Source organism: Prinia subflava, chromosome 3 (genome assembly GCF_021018805.1).
Source record: "Prinia subflava isolate CZ2003 ecotype Zambia chromosome 3, Cam_Psub_1.2, whole genome shotgun sequence".
NCBI lineage: Eukaryota > Metazoa > Chordata > Aves > Passeriformes > Cisticolidae > Prinia > Prinia subflava.
In genome coordinates this window covers 80,895,300-80,912,596 of record NC_086249.1, presented here as the reverse complement: position 1 = coordinate 80,912,596, position 17,297 = coordinate 80,895,300, and the positions used below count along the sequence as shown (strand labels likewise).

General features: G+C 46.8%; 1 protein-coding gene across 1 annotated transcript in view; it reads right to left on the bottom strand.

The window, feature by feature from the left end:
* Positions 1-9,460: 9,460 nt before the first annotated feature.
* SH3RF3 (SH3 domain containing ring finger 3) overlaps positions 9,461-17,297 on the bottom strand; it is a 246,203-nt gene continuing 238,366 nt past the window's right edge. Inside the window, exon 10 of the mRNA XM_063392696.1 lies at positions 9,461-12,666. Coding sequence (XP_063248766.1) covers positions 12,498-12,666 — 169 coding nt within the window. The 3' untranslated portion in view covers positions 9,461-12,497. The remainder of the gene's footprint in view (positions 12,667-17,297) is intronic.

Genomic DNA, 17,297 nt, shown 5'->3' with positions numbered 1-17,297 from the left:
AGCTGAGCCTTGTGCTCCTGCTGGTGAGTGTGGTACAGCTGGCTTGGGGCCATCTGCATGCCACTGGTGTGAAAAGCTGGATTAGCCCCGAGGGACCCCTGAGGAATGGGGGCTCTCCAACCCCTCCTGGCCCAGCCTGAAACCCTGATGCAATGGGTACACAGCTCTACTGGAACTGTTGATATCAGAGAGAACTTTTAGCATTTGCTGGTGCTTGAAGATTCCAGACCATCTGTATGGCAGTGTATTTATTGAGTGGCATGGCAGCAACCTGGCCAGGGACACTTTCCAAGAAGCCTCAGTGTTTAAAACTTTGAAGTGGAAGAAGTTGTATGGAGAGAGAGGGGCTGAACTTGGGATTCAAACCTTCCTTGCTCTTCCCTGGCTGAGGTCACTTGGTTTGTTCAGCCTAGAGAAAAGGAGGCTGAGGGGAGACCTCATAGCTTCCTGCAGCTTGATCTCAAGGGGAATCAGAGGGGCAGGCATTGATCTCTCACTGATGACCAGTGATGGGGACCTGAGGGCATGGCCTGAAATTGAGTCAGGGGAGGTTTAGATTGGATATTAGAAAAATATTCTTCATCCAGAGGGTGGCTGGGCACTGGAAACAGACTCCCCAGGGAAGTGGGGATAGCACCAACCCTGACAGAGTTCAAGAAGTGTTTGGACAACACTTTCAGCTCATGGCGTCGTTCTTGGGCTATCCTGTGCATGGCCAGGAGGTGGATTTGATAATTCCTATGGGTCTCTTCCAACTCAGGATATTTTATGATTCTGTGATCCACATGGGCCCTGGGATCTCTGTTCATGTTTAGCTCTGAAACAAGGACATTTCCCTGTGGCCAGGAGTGCTAGAAAATAATCTTTCTGGGCCTAATATGAGCACCTATCAAAGACTCAATTTCTGTCATTTTGTAAGACATGGGATAAGTATGATAATTGCTGTCTCAGGGCTGGAGCTCCCTTCAGGCTTGCACAGAAATTGAGTAGGTGATAAGAGGCAGGGCTGTGGGCAATTTTACATGGGTGAGTCTGTGCATACTTATCCGTTACTTCAGAGGTAAAGCACTTTGCACTGGATGCATAAAATATGGTAATTCCCCAAATGGCAGATTAGAGCAGGAAGAGCACTTATTCAATGTTTCTCTACACTTATATTTTCACAAGAGCTGAATAAAAACATTAGCAGCCAGGAGCTCTTTTATGCTGGTTGCTGGTGGACGTGCTAGTCTGCTTTGTGTCTGTACAGGCTTCACAGGTCCTGTGGTCTTGGATAAGGATTGGAGTTGGAACTTTGGGACCACAAGGGATGGAGGACAGAAATGGGCTGAAGAGGAGGAAGGAAAAAGCCAACGGTGCAGAAGAAGAACAGAGCAGGACCCACCAGCAGATGAACAACCATGGGCTTACTTGCAGTCCTTGTTGGGGCTCTGGGCCTGGTGGCAGAGGGGTGCCCTCTGCACGGCCCCCCTGCTGGCACTCACGGTTCTGTGGTCACCGGGTGTTGGCCATGGCAGCCCCATCACCCCTGGGCCAGAGCTGCACCCTCACTGGGCACCCCCGGGCTGGAACATCCAATCCACCTCCCCCTGTGTGCCTCAGCTCCTGCTGAGCTCAGACCAAGAAAAGCATGCAGAGGCATGGGTGGCCTCAGCCAGGGTCAGGCAAGGCAGTGGCAGAGGTTGTTCTGAGCTCACATCTCTCTCCCTGTGCTGAAAAGACTCTATAAACATTTAGAAAAAAGAAAACAGAAGATATGAATCTGGCACATGTAAAAAATTGAACTATATAGAACTAGGTTGCAAAAATTATTAATTTAAAAACATAAGAAATACTTTAATAAAGGCAGGCAATGTTGTAACTAGCTTCTGAAAACTGGAGGTAAAAACTGAGCTATACTTATTAGGGTACGGTGGAGGTTTAAGTGAGACATGAAAGAGATGTGCTCTGACTAATATATTGGATTTGCTGTAATTTTATTAAGTCTGGGGCATGCCTGGCACCATGCCTTCCTTCACTGCTGCATCATATGAGCACTTGAAGCTGTCAGCAGAGGGAAAGGAGCAGGCACCAAGAGTGGATTTTCAAATGCATATTATCAGTTTGCCCAAGGAAAAGCAATGGCTTAAAGGAGCTAAAATCAAGCCCAAAGCCCATTTTGCTGTAAAGGTCTGTGCTGCAGTCCTCTTAAAAACATCAATTTAGGGTCTCCTCGACTCACTTCTGGTTGTGCTCAAGCCATGAGAAAAGCCTGTACAGCCACGCTCCCTCCCATATGATGACAGAGGGACTCGGTGAGAAAACAAAGAAAAAACTGTAATCAGCATCAAGCCATAATGAAACTAAATTTTGCCTTAACTGTGTTCAGTTCTTCTGCTGCTGCTGTCACATGCCAGAGGCTTTTGTTCCTAATTGAAAATGATAGCTCCCCGGGTGCTGGGGAGGCATGTGGCAGCCTTTTATTGCCGTGTGGATTATGTGCCCGCTATATTTCACATACTGCCTGGAGAAATGCGGCAGATTTTATTGATAGGAGGGACCGTCCCTCATCACGTTTTTTTCTGCCTCCCTTGCATTCTTGGTGCAGCTCATTTCCAATTTTATTAACATCTGGGATGTGGTAGGAAGGCTTCAGTACAAAAATTAGCAGAGGCCTCAGGAAAAAAAAATCCCCAGTGCCTGGATTACAGAGATGCACACAAGTATAATTCTGATATTTCAGTAAAATATAACTGAGGGGAAAAAATTCCCCTGAATTTTTTTGACCACAAAAAAGTTAAAGAAATTTAATTTGTCCTCAAAAAGGTTAATTTAGTCTATCAAACCAAGGAGATTAATGGGAAGTGCAAAGATGAATATAGTTTAGAAACTAAATCAGCTTTAGAAAACAAGATAAGGCTAATGACAAAATAAATCACTTTATAACTATCTACCAAGAGTGGTCCATGACTAATGAGGATGACTGGCTGGATGTCCCTTTCTGAGCTGTGGCCCTGCCCCAGCAAGGGTGGAGCAGCAGCTCCCTTGTCCCACCATCACCCAGTGAGTTTGCATCCTTGCATTCCCCTAGGGCTGTGCTGAGCAGGGGGGGTGCAGTGCTGGGCATCATCAGCTGCAGGGCTGTGACACCAGCCTGCACTGCTGCAGGACCCCTCTGCACTGCTGCAGGACCCCTCTGCACTGCTGCAGGACCCCTCTGCACTGCTGCCATTTCACCAGCACTGAAATCAGCAGGACGCTTCAGTCGAGGGGTTCCAGAGTGCAGTTTCCTCTCCTCACTGCTGAGAAGAGCAGCACAATAAAAGCTTCTGTGCATCTTTGTGAACCTGAAGTAGTTGGTGAGAAAATTGGCTGGCCTGGGGAGCTTCTTCTCAAGCTGCAGCCATGCTGGCAGTGGCCCCTGCACGCACCCCACGGCCCAGAGGGGGTTTGGATGCCCACATTTAGCAGTCCTGCTCTTGGACTGAGCCCCCAGGGATGATGTGGTTCGGTAGCAGGGATGGCTGTGCCTGGGCTGGTGGGTGACCCAGCACTGCCCAGGGGTCTCAAATGCTGCCCTGACCTGCACCCTGCTGCTGCCCGAGTTGGCACAGGGAGGGGATGACAGGGAAGGGGCCATATTATTGATAGATGAGCCCCACTCCTGGGGCTGGGCCAAAGTGCTGTGGGTTGCTTCATCCCTTCCTGCTTGTGCTGAACCTCTGGAGTTGCCTGGCAGTGCAGAAGGGGTGGTGGGAGATGCTGCCCCACCAGCTGCTGGAGTATGCAGGCATGTCTAAGGTGGCTTTGCTTCAGGCACCAGCCAGTACTGAGGCAGTGATGTGATTCTCCATATCCTTGGGACAAGCCCCTGAGCTGCTGGCTCCCCTTCCAGCACAGTGTCTGACCCCCAGGATGGGGAATGTGGAGGCTGGAAGGTGCCTCAGGGCATTACTGGCTCTCTGCTTCATGTAAATAACCAGACACTGCCAGACCTGGTCCTCCCCGCCCCAGTTACTCTCCCTGGCTGTCTTGTGCTCCCCTCTCTCAGCTAATGAATATTTATTCAGACAAAGCAAAGCAGTGCTTTTAACAAACTGTCTTGGGCAAAATCTAGCTTTAATTTGGTATGAATTTCCCGAGCAATTTACTGTCCTATGGTCAGGGTAAATGGATGGAGCTACAACTGCTCTTCATATTAACCATGGGAAATGCCCAAGAATGCCTTTAAATCTGAATGAGTGCTGCTCTATTTAATTAAGGCTATTCTGTGAGGACTGGAGAATTGAAGGAAGGAGGACTTCATCTTTTGCTTCAGTTTCCATTTAAAGTATCTGTTTCAGACTCCTGACATTAATAGAAAGTTTAAGCTTTTTGGAAAGGGCATGATTTTTAAATGGATCCTATTGCTGCATCTCCAAACTGGTGGGAGGTCATCAGAGGAAATTCACAGACTGCCAGAACGACCATGCCCTTCAAACCAGGCAGTCACAGCTCAGACCTCAGGGTGGTTTTCCTCACTTCCTGGTGCTGCTTTACAGCTGACATCTGAAACTCTTCCAGTGCACCCCGTGCTCTAGTTGCAAACACAGGTAACCCTGGACCATCTTAAATGACATCAATCAGGATGGCATACAGCTCAGCAAGAGTGTCTGGCTCTTTTCTGGCACTAAAGGAGTGATGGTGACATGGATAAAGAGATGTGTGTGTAAATGCATGTATACACGTGTGTGGTTTACGTGTTACACATATGTATTTATCACAGTAGTGAAGGCAAAGTCCATCGCAAGCTCAGGGAATGCTCACAGAAGAAGCTGAGTTGGAAGGGACCCATAAGAATCATCAAGTCCAACTCCAGGCCCTGCACAGGAGACCCCAAGAGTCACACCCTGTGTTCAGCTTGTGGAGCAATAATCACCGTCTGTCCCTCATCTTGGCTGCTCCCAAGAGCTGCAGGCTGTCAGCCACCTCCTCAAAGCCTTTGGAAAATCACCTGCTGTGCTTTCCAGCAGCAGTAAGTTCAACAGGCGTTCTAAAATTGGTTGAATTTGTGAAACTGCCCATGGTCCTCCTCTCCCATGGTTGAGTCCCTTTCAAGGGATGCCCTGGCTGCTCCCTAAAGGTCTCTGTCACAGAGGCAGCAGATGAAACCAAAATCCTGGCTACTGCCTCCTGAAAGGGGCTACAACCACTACTCACTGATTCCCCTTTCTATAAATCCAGATTATCGTGGTCTTTCCTGTGGTATCCACTTACGTTCAAATGTGCTTTTATTCGTAGATTTGTGTGAGCTATTTGGCTGGTCTACACCAAGTGATCTACAGGCCCAACAATTTATACACACACAACTTGTGTCAGTTTCACAGATCTATTGCTTTTTTCCTGCCTTGCAGAGATTCATGCTCATTTTTTTGTATGAGACATATTTAAATGGGAAAATAAAAATGACACATTAATCCTTTCCTTCCTTTGCCTCCCAGATGAGCAAAACTCTTGGAGTAAACTCAAGCCTGCTTCTTAATTTATGGAGAAATGCAGAAGTCTAAATCAAACTCTGAGAAGATTAGATTACAAACTTGGAGTGGAAAAACTTCAAGGAGACCAGTTCTGCAAGCTGCTGAAAGCTTCAAGTTATTGGACCCCCTGGGCTGCCGTGGACACCTTTTCCTTCCAGGACAAGACTAAAGAAAATCTTTAGTGGAAGATGCCACAGGGCACAGATGCCAGCTCAGGCACTGCTGTAGATGCCTGGGTGGCGTGGTGCCCCAGAAGTGTGGAGCGCTGTGCAGGAGAGCTGTGCTGAACAGGTCTGAAAGGTCTGACTTGGGCAGTGACTTCTGTTTTACAACCAACTGGCACAAAAGCTGCTGCACATCCAGCGTGGGGCATCCAGCATGAGAAGTAACCCCAGCCTGTGCTGGTGTCTCGGGAAGCAGCTGGTCGTGGTTGCATTTCATGTTTTCAGCTGTGTCCTGTAACTGTTCCTGTGTAAGAGCATTGGAGATACCTGGGCAGTGCCGGAGTGTATAAACCTGGTAATCTAACAAGAGAAATAGGCCACAAGTGCAGCAAATGTTTTCCTGCCTCTTCGAGGCACAGCAGTGTGTTTCATCAGAGGAGAACAAGCTGGGAGCAATAGACATAACAGGATTAAAATGGTGGCTGCTCTGTCATTTTCCACGCTAACCTGGGTGCCTGAGAATTGCTGAATTATGGTTGAAATGCTGCCGTGATGCATCTTGTTAAAAAAGTGATTTGTTAGAAGAAAATCCACGCCAAATAACTGAATCTGCTCCATTAAAATAAAATGTAAACACTGGCCTCACGGTTTAACCATCACACTTTTTGATAGCCTTTAGGAACTGAAAGGCAATTCTCTCTCCCCTCTGCATTATTATGTAACCTCATCAGAAGATAAACAGCCTCCTTACCCCCAAACATTTTGCAATTTGCATTTAGATTGTTTGGTGCCAATGTTCAGGATAAGATACTTCCTAGCTCCGTCAAACAAAACCTGATTGTCATTTAGCAGAGTGGCAGTCAATTTATGTTTCCATTAATGCAGATCCCAGACAATTATCTGGGGAGGGGAGAGAGAAAAACCTTAACAAATTGCCCTCCTGTCTTCGAAGCTGATTTTCCAGTGGTCAGCTGTAGGGCAAATTTGACATACACATGAGGAGGGGAAAGAGAATGCCTCTCTGCTGTGGCTAGGGAGAAAGGTGTGGGGGCAGCTCCCAGACCCCTTGGCTCATGGAGGCAGCAGTGATGTGGGGCAGGGTCACACCCCTGGGCCGGGGATGTGCCAGACTTCGACTCCCAGCCTGATTCAGTGGCAAAGCCAGGGGTCCCAGTGGGATTCCTTGGGTATGTATCCACTCAGCAGCTGGGCATGCACTGCCAGACACTGCCCTGTCTCCAGAGTCCCCCGGGCTGTGCCAGTGCCATCCTTGGGGACCCTGGCCCTTAAGCCCTCATTGTGGTTCTCCTTGGCCAGTGGGATGGCAGAGGACATGCCCTCCTGGCGATGGGATTGCCCTCCACTCCTGCCGTGCACACCCCACAGCTACACTCTGGGGCCGGGGGGGTTGCACACACTGACATGACTGACAGCAGCTCTACCCAGCCCTTGTGCAGATGCAGAACACAAATGTACTATGCTTTCCTTCTCTGACAGTAAGTTGAGACAATTCTGCCTTCCCTTCTGTCTTAATGACTTCATTTTTCCTCTGCCCCCTTACTTAGCTGTGCCCCCATCACTCCTGTGTTCCCACGAGGATTCCATGCATGACAGCAACCGCTCCACCAAAGGCAGCTCCTCCATCTCTCACCCCTGTCATTTGCTGGAGCGCAGCACTGACGGCATTGACCAACCCAAGGTTTCCCCAGGCAAGGCATTTCCCCTAGGGATGCCTTGGGGGAAATGCCAGTCTAAACTAAACTAAACTAAACTAAACTAAACTAAACTAAACTAAACTAAACTAAACGCCATTGCTGTCCTTTCCAGTGCCCTCTCTGAGAGGGGTGGGCAGGTAGCACTGGTGCAGCCCCATTTCCCGGCAGCACTCCTTGCTCACGGGCTTTTCTGCGCACACACGTGTGTGTCACACAGAAGGTCACAAAGCTCGTAATCCTGTGTGCAGGACCATTCCTGGTGCCTTTGCAAAAACGCTGCATTGCATCTTGGCTGGTGCAAAACAGCCCTTTGTGCTGGAAACAGTTTTCAGTAGCTCCCTGGCCGAGTCAGCAGGATGCTGGCTGTCCTTCCCTGGCACTGCTGGGGTCTCCCTAGGGAGCAAAGAAGAGACCCAAGCAGAGGCAGGTTCACCTGCAGCTGAGCTGAGCTGTAAACAAGGGAGACTCAGACAGGCTGTCTGGCACATGCTGTGAGGGGACCACCTTGGGACAAGCTCTTTGGTGTTCTGGCTCGTGGCCCCTCTGCAGCACTGTGGGGCAGGTGGTGCTGCTTGGTGGCTGAGAAAAATAACGTGGTTTTCTGAAGGGAGGGTAGACTCCCATGCCCCAGTGATTGGAAATACATCTGTGACCACTTGGAAAGTTATTTTTGCTACATGAAAGGCTGGGGCGTGAAGACAGGGCCTTCTCCAGACTGTAGCACCTCTTGGCTTTCCTTCCAGTACAGCTCATTTATTTGGTTTGGCACCAACTAACCAAGCCATGTAGCTGCCAGGTTCACCATGTGTAAGGAGCTGCTGATGTCAGGAAGAGCTTTTGGCTGCAGGAAAGCCCTGCAGATGTTGTCCAGGTGGTTCTGCTCTCCATGAGCATTTAGGAACAGTCAAACTGTGTAACAATTTTACAATGATTATTTTTCTTTCAAAACATGGACTAAATTTCTGTCAGGCACTGCAGAAGCACAGGGCCACATGCAGTATGAAGGCTGGGTGAGGTGTGTGTTATGTGCTGGCAGCAGGGGACAGAGAAATGCCAGAGGAACAGGACCTGGCAAAGCATGGAGGGGACTGGCACGCCAGGCCAGCTTGGAAGTAGCTGGCAGGCTCCTCTGTGCAGCGTTTTGCACCACACTGCTTGTCAGACAGCCAGCAAGGCCTAGCACAGGGAAAGGTGTTGCCTGCCTGCATTTAAATTCTGGTGGTTCCCACATTTCAGAATTTTGACTCAGGATCCAGCTGGGGCAAAAAGAGACTCGTGTCACCTCCCACGCAGATGACCTGGTGAGGTAGCTGTGCCTCGCTCATCCCTGCCCTAATGTGCTCCTAACTGTGCAAAGAATCACCGCCTGTGGGTGCCTCTTCCACAGGCGTTTCCCAGCCAAATCAAGGCAAACATATCCAGACCATGGACTCAGGTTCCCCCTCCAGATGCTCTGCTCTGTGCTGCTGAATGGGAATCTCAGGCCTTGTCCAAAAATGGGCTTACACCCCTCAGCTGAGTTGAGGCATTCAGTTGGCCAGGGTACAACCTGCTCCTTCCCTCTTTTCCAGCTCCTTGGCTGTACGCTGCCTAGAGCACACACGGACCCTGCTGACACCACGCCCAAGCCTACCCAGGGCAGGAGGAAAGGGGTCCTCCTCTGCCCACAAACCTGCTCTACCCACCAGGTGACCTCAGAGCACCCCTGAAGCTCATTTACACTATTAGAGGCTGCTCTTGCCAATTTTTTGCTTCCACATCCCTTCCTAGCCTCTCTGCCACAGCCTTACCTTGGCACCCTGCTGCCTCTTCCTGGCCTGTACCCACTCTCCTTCTCTGGACCTACACACCTCTTCTCCATAGGTAAGTTGTTAACTTCTCAAGATCTTGAAGAAATACGTGGCAAAAGAAGAACCAGAGATTCTGACTCCTGTTCAGGCATCTCTTACTCCTAACAGGTTTTTATTTATGTGGGAATTACTACAGGGTTTGCAGAGGAGTCTTCCCTGTTTTCTTTGCAAGCCTCAGAGCCACTTACATTGCTTGTTCATCTTGTTGTCTAATAGAGAGAGAAACCTCAGTCGAGTTGCCTTAATACTTATTTTATTTAAAGAATCAGAAACACAGTCATTGTAGTTCATTTGTACTCATATCTGCCAACATTTCCTAAACCACGTTAACATTCATGTATAACAAAAACATTTTCTGAGCTGTGCAAAGTTCAAAGGAATTGTTCAATTACTTGAACCCATTTCTAGAAGAACAAACCTGGCATTTTACAAACTGAGGCCACCAGAAGGAATCTTTTCCCCGCCCTGTTGCAGGAGATGGAGACGCCCCCTCCTCCCTCTTTTTCTGGCATGACAGGTAAAAACTAGACCACAGTATAAGTCAAACTTCTCTCAGAACTTTCTGAATGACACTGGATCATGGTTTTGTACCATTGTGCTCCTGGCATGGAAGTGATTTGTCCAAGAAGATTACTCAGTAACCCACACTGTGATAAGCAATAAAGAGGGCCCAGAAATAGCTGCTATCAAAATAGAACACCTCCTCCCCCCTACCCCACAATTTTTTCTTAGAAGAAGGTATGACTGGAAGGGTTGTCGACCATTCAAAAAACCATCATCCTCCTTGCAAAATGTATTTTAAAGCACTGATTTAATGATATGACATCTGCATGTTTTCCTTGATCCTCTCACACACCAACTTTTGTCCTCTTAGAGTTAAGTATAAAACGGTGGCAATCTGGAACCATTTTAAGATCTGGCTAAACAGAATAGGCAGCATGCAAGCTGTCATCCTGTTTCGTTTTTCTGACTGTAGTAAGTACACCATGGAACAGAATTTTAAGAGCGTTTTAACCGCTGTAAGTTGTCAGAAAAAATCTCATCTCTGACAGATCTAACCCAGAACTTTTATTGGAATCAATAACACACATTTTGGCATTGCTGACTGCCTAAATGTGCAGTTTACTGTTTGAGGTGCAGTGACACCAGTTCTGACCTGGACCAAATAAGTGGAACAGATATGGCTCTAATCTCAAGCTAGTCTTTCCAGAAGACGTTTCTTCAGTCTCTTATTGGTTATAAAAAGGCAATTTCCTCTTAACAGTAACTAAATTTTTAGTGACTGACTCATTACAATCTGGAATATCAACAAATGCGGCAACATCAAGTATAAAAAGAAACACCCTGAAAGTGATGCCTCCTGGTTTGAAGGTGCTATACTTGGCCATGAACTGTGTTTCTGGAATTGGTTTGTTAACATGTGACAGCAAGAAGAACTTATTTTACAGAGAACAAAGTCACAGAGCTGAACTTAAACAGGAATGCTCACTTACATGGGTTTTGATATGTACTAGTACACACAGCTTGAATGAAAACAAAACTTACACCTTCGCATATGAAATACTGGTAACGCAGTGATGATGTTCACCCACCGGGCCTCTGTGTTTTAATAAGATCATCTCCAGTTTACAGTGCCTCCGACACGCTTTTAAACACCCACCACATGTGGGCTTTGGCAAACTGCCAGCTGCTGTCAGGGGCAAGGTACGGATACAGCTATGAAAGGCCTTTCAACACAATTCACTCTTCAAGAGCTGATGTCTTTTTAAATACTCTCAACAATTGCATTATGACTTTTTTTTCTCATTCTTTTTCATACAAATTACTGGCTAAACTCACCTTACATTTATTGCACCTTTAAGTCCCTGGTAGATGGAAGCTTATATTGCCTGATACAGTTTGTATTGTAGCTTGACGACGTTAAGAAATCCAACAGTCTCCAGAACTGTACATTTCTACAGTAAGAAATCACATTTCCATAACACTAATTACTGCTGTCGCAGATCAGCTCTTGTCTCTGTCATGCAACAACAGAGGAAAACTCCACGGTCCCTGTGTGTGCTAGAACCTGCAGTGTTCTTCTTATTGCCATGAAAAAGTCAATTAAAATGACTCCTCTGGGAATTACTTCCAATTCTGGAGTCATTATCACTCTCCAGACAGAACGCTGTGCTTCAGCATGGGTCTTCAGCCACTCTATGCAGGAGAGAGCAAGCATGTGTGTGTTGCACAGACAGCTCCCCCAGGTATATCGATGACCATGCAGCTCTTTCTCTTTTCCTCTATGATGCAAGAACAAGCAGTCTGATCTCAATCTTCAGGTACGTTTCTAATTTCGTATGTTGAATGCAAATCTTGTTGCAGCCTCTCTGTTTAACCAAATCTTTAACAATTAAAAAAAATAGCACCAGATGTATGAAAAAGAGGAAATGTCTGATCTAGTAGGAATATATATAAAGTAGAGCAATTCTTACAGTAAAAAGGTACATCGTACAAAAAAGCAATGGAAAGTGATACCAAAGGACAAAAATCCATGCTGTATATAACACGGGCAGAAGACAGGCAAAAGGGATTCTGCTCAAATAACCACGGTTTAATGGTGGAGCTGTACTTCCTGCAGGACCTCCCTGGCAGCAGTGCCAGGACATGGGGTGGTGCAGCACTCTGGGTACTTAACACCAACACGCACTGACAAACCTGCGCAGCGTATCTTTGAGGTATATAGAAAGCATGACATAAACATTTTTGACTTCTCGTTCTTACTTGCACAATGATGCACTGATCTTTAGCTGGGGTTTTCTCCACCCTCCCCACTTCTGCCCTTGGTAAAAACAAAATCCCAGTTTAAAATCCTCCTAGCACACCTTCTTGAACTCTCAAATCCATCTTGCATAGGCCAGTAATAAGAACACTGCAGCTCTGACAAATAAGTTACAGCAATATAACAGCTTTCCTCTTAATTCTTTTTAAAGATATCTTTTCTATAATTTACACAAAAGGTTAACAGCCAGAGTTTAGGTTACTACAGTCCAGATGGGGGTCCTTTCAGTCTGTGATTCCAGGTGGAAGGCACTACTTCAACATACCACTGTATGCACCGCACACGGTCTCGGGAGCACAGCAGGGCACCGTGTCTCCAGAACTGCAGACTGAAGGGCCTGGGGGAAGTCTTTGGAAATAAAAATGGCAGTGGTTATCAGTCCAGTTTCTCTTTGCTGTCTCTTCTTGTGCTATGCAGTTTCCCCTGAAAGTTGAGAGAGCGGCGATTTGTCCTCAGAAGCTCTCGACAAAGCTCCCGGGGAAGAGGCCCGTCCTGCCGTTCCTCTGCAATGTCCCTTTGTACCAGCCGTCCTCCCGCTTCTTGTGCACAAACACAATGTCACCCTCCTTCAGTTCGATCTCTGCCTCGCTCTGCGGTGGGTACGGGACCACAACGCGGTACCTTTGGAGAAGAAAATGTGCAAACACTTGGTTAATCTGTGCTTGGTGGGAGCAGCTGGGCACCAGTACCAGAGATCTTGGGAAAAAAAACTTCTGGAAATATCAGTAGCTTATATTTTCACACACTAGTTGTATGCAATGCAGCTACATTTTCTACTAAAACTGAGTAAGATGGACATTTCCGGCCAGCTTGGCTGGACAATGGACCAGGACGTACTCTGGAGGCAGTCCATGAAAGCAGAAATGTGTTGTCAAATGGATGGACCACTCATGGTGTCCCTGCCCCCAGCTGTGTGCTGAGCCTGTGCCAGGACTTGGCTGCTTTATCCTAGTGTTGCATCTCTGATGTAACACGTCTTGTTCAGCTCTGCATTTGCTCCATCCAAAAATCATAGTGTCATAGAATGACAGAACAGTTTGAGCTGGAAGGGACTTTAAAGGTCATCTAGCTCAACCCCTCTGCCACAGGCAGGGATCTTTTCAACTCAAGCAGGTTGCTCAGACCCCATGTGTCAACTGCATAAATCACCTTGGTGTCATCTGCAAACGTCCTGAGGGTCCCCTCAATCCCACCACCTATGTTATTGATGAAGACATTGAACAGCACTGGTCCCAGTGTGGACCCCTGAGGGACACCACCCATCACCAGTGTCCATTAGCCATGGACCATGAGCCATGCACCACAACCCTCTGGATGTGACCGTCCAACCAATTGCTGATCCACCAAACAGTCCACCCATGAAATCCATCCTTCTCCAATATAGAGAGAGATGTGAGGGACCATGTCAAAGACCTTACAGAAGTCCAGACTTCTGTATGCTCCCATATGATATGCTCCCTTCCCTTGTCCACCGATGATGAAAAATGAGGTTTGCAATTCTTCCACTGTCTGTGACACCAGCAGGTGTTAGCTAAAGCAGTTCACATTTTTTCTCTTATAATGTTTCTTGAGAATGTACTCTGGGTCCCTCCAACCAGGAAGGGAAGCCAAAATGGAGAGGTATCAAGTGACATTCAAAGCACTCTCCAAACCAACGGGGAGCCCCAGTCCTGAACCATTCACAGAGCTCTTTGGGAACTTAGTTTTCAAGTGTCACTTCATTTCAATGAAGTAATGATGTGTCTGAGCCTGATACAGCTATTTTGCACTCAGAGCTTATCAGCAGGCGTCCTTCTGAGAGCACAGACTGGGCCATTTTATATCAATGCACTTGTGTGCAGAGCGGGGAATATATTTGTACTGCATGGTTGTTTTTTTTCCTTCAGCACTTCTGCAGTCATCTGGCATTTGGTTAACAGTCAGTAACTGTCTTGCTAATTGCAAAGTAATGAATATAGTAAGATTGTTAAAAGTTGCCAATTGATTACCTAAAGTCCATCTCCTGACAATTAATATATTCACAACTGCTGCCTGGCCACCAATGCTTGAGTCCTGTTTGTAACAAGATAAGTACTATTTAAGATAATATCTTGTCCCTGGAGACTTGAACATGCCCTGGAGGCTGTGGACCATGCCCTGAGGCCATCCCCAGTGAGACAATACCAAAGCAAGGGGCTCTCCAGTGGCAGGCACCCACTTTCTTAGCAGACTTTGCTCAGGTGCCTAGTGACTTCCATTCTGAAACTAGGCACTCCACTTTGGCATGACACTGCAAACACCAGCTTTGACTCCATGGCTGGACATCTCCACAGTCAAACAACCCATTACTTGGAAAAGCATTAAACTCCATTTCGAGCAGGGGTTCTGTTCTAATACCTGACTATGGTTTTTTTATCTTGACAGAGCAACACAGTAGTGGAAAATATATGTGTTCAAGTGCCATCAACAATTTTCCGGTCTTCTCTGTACTTTGGTTAATAAATCTAGTTGTCACTTCCTTCCTCTGTGGAAAAGCAAATAACAGGGGTTGAAACGTGTGCAGGAAAACGGTCTATCAAGTTATCATCTGTGGAACTGCTACACTTATAATATGAAGCTTTGCCAATTACACTCATTATGCAAATGAATGCACACATTATTTCAAACACTCTGCTGCAGTGTTGATTAATTAAATTATCAGAGTGGAAAAATTTCAGCTAAGATGATGCCAAGTTTCAGATCTCACTACTCTTATGCACAATCACAGCCCACCGGAGCTCTGCATCAGGAACTCAAGAGGCCTTAAGAAAGAAAAAAGGTTGGACCTCAACACTAGTTGAGTGCTGTGGAGGTACTCACAGACTTCTGAAAAAGATGGTGTCTTGGGCAGGGTTACTCTGAAGACGCAGCTGGCACTGCCAGCACCTCGTGTTATACCAAAAGCACAGAGACATCCTTTTAAAGCAAAACTAAATCCTCAGAGTGATGAGCTGTTAGTTCCTACATGGTTCACATGAGGAGGCAGGTGACCACACTCTAAAGGAATGTGTGCACTATCATAAAAGGGGTTCTACAAGGCATCTTCTCTAAGCAACTTAGAGAAATAAATCTCAGTCACTGAATTAAAAAAATGAGGCAGTTTTTCCCATTTGGGAAACCCTAAATGCTATGGTTTAAATTTAATTAACTACACTACCTTACAAGATAGTACCGAAGAGGTTTTTGACAGAATAACAAAGTATTAGCCATGAAAGACCTTGCAAATCAGTTAAGAACTCCTCTGTGAGAGATGGAAGAAGATGCGATGCCTTTTCCCACGAGAGGTTTGAAGCGGAGCCTGGCAGAGGCAGCCCCGCAGGGCAGTGCATCCCGCACCGCGCTGGCACAGGGAGCTGTGCCGCCCCTCCACACCTCCAGGTGGCACCTCAGCCTCGCGTATCCTCTGGAACGGAATTGCAAGGACAGCTATTAGCCATATTTTTTTGGCAGAAAAGGTCTCTTCTCCCAGACATCCTCCCTCACTCCCTAAAAGGCAGTCCAGGATACTTCTATTTATATCTCCTCCTTTTATTTCCCCATTTGACCCCTTTTTGAGAAGATGGTATAAAATTGTAGGTTTTCCTATACCAAACTGTCACTTGGAATTTTAGATGGATCTCAGTTTTCTCAATTTTGTCTGTGTCACATTCCACCTCTAAATTACCAACTTTCAAAAATGCTAATTAGCTGGGTGATAATGATGATGACAAATGTGCAACCACATCTGACCACTATTAACAATATTTGGTATTTTCTGGTGTAAATTGTGTAGCTCTGTCTTATATAGTTACAATTCTGTCAAATGTTAATCGTTTTGGCCCAAATTCTCCACAGCAGTTGGCTGTATCAGGCTGAGGGTCCAACATAAAGCCCAATGGCCTCATCACTTCCAAAATAACACGAGGGGTTTTTGTAGCACCAGCAGGACCCACATGAGCACTTCCACAAGCTGCTCTCAGGTCCTATATTTGGAAGCAAACACCTGTCCTGTGGTCCCACTGGTCTGTCAGGGATGGTGTTCCTTCAGAAAATCACCTGCTCCCAGCCAGGTTAAAAACACTCAACCCCCCCAAAATGGCACATGTTTAGGCTTGTATGAGCACCGAAAGTAAAATCTCTGTTGATTCATGCTCCAAGCTGTCCTAGCTCTGTGGGACCTCAGAAGTTGCATTTCTCTTCCTTTCTTAGCACTGGGCCTCACTTGTATTTTTCTCTTAGGGGACAGACTTGATGTTGGACATCCTCACTGCTGGCTGCTGCGGCATCCTTGGATTGGGCACTTCATCTCTGGAGGCTACTGTCCAGGATGGGCAGTGGCCTGGGAAGGGTCCTTGGTGCACAAGAGATAATACACGAGGAGAGGCTGCAAGTACTGAGGATGGGTTTTGCCTGGCCAGAGAAACCCAAGGGAGCGGGAGAGTGAGGTAAAGTAAGGGATGAGGTGGAGGAAGAGGGAGTCTGATGGGAGGAAAACTGGGAGCAGAGGAAGAAATGTGACTGTGACGAAAACTGGAAGCCCTGATAAAAGGTGTGGGTATGGCTGCCGAGGGGGGAAGCTTTGCTGAGCTGAGTCTGGGAGAACAAAAAGCCCTGGTGGGAGGGAGCCTGGGGCAGGAACATGGCATCCCACAAAGTAGGAGACTGCATAGTGGAGGCTGGCACTGGGGTTGAGGGTGGGATGGGCACCCTGGCAGCAATTATCTCACTGAGCTGGAAATAAGTTCATCCTCTGCTGTGAGGAAAGACCTTGCAATCCCCTTGTCCCGTCTTCATAGCACTTGTTTTCACAGCCAAAAGAAATACTTTCCCACCCAGCCCTCCCTTTGCTACTCCTACTGAAATCTGGAAGGTGCAAATAAGACTCCTAACCTCAAACAGATGTCACATGATGGAAGTTCTGGTTTTGTTTCTTTTAAAGAAGCAAAATGATTAAAAATATCATGTGTGTAGATACATAAAGACATCTACAATCTTAAAAGAACACAAGTGTTTCACACCCATGCATCTGAGATGAAGAAAACAGCCAATAAAATTGTCCATGACTTCACTTCTGCTGCCTTGCAATATAATCTTTCATTTTATGATTGCATTCTATTTTTCCCGTAGGATGCCTGCTTCATTTAGTGTACAAGATGCTGCTCTGGATGTGAGTCAAGGCTCTGACAGGGGAGCCACCCCACCTTTTGCAGAGGTTGGAGTATCTCTAGCAAGCGACCATGATGAAATGCACTGAG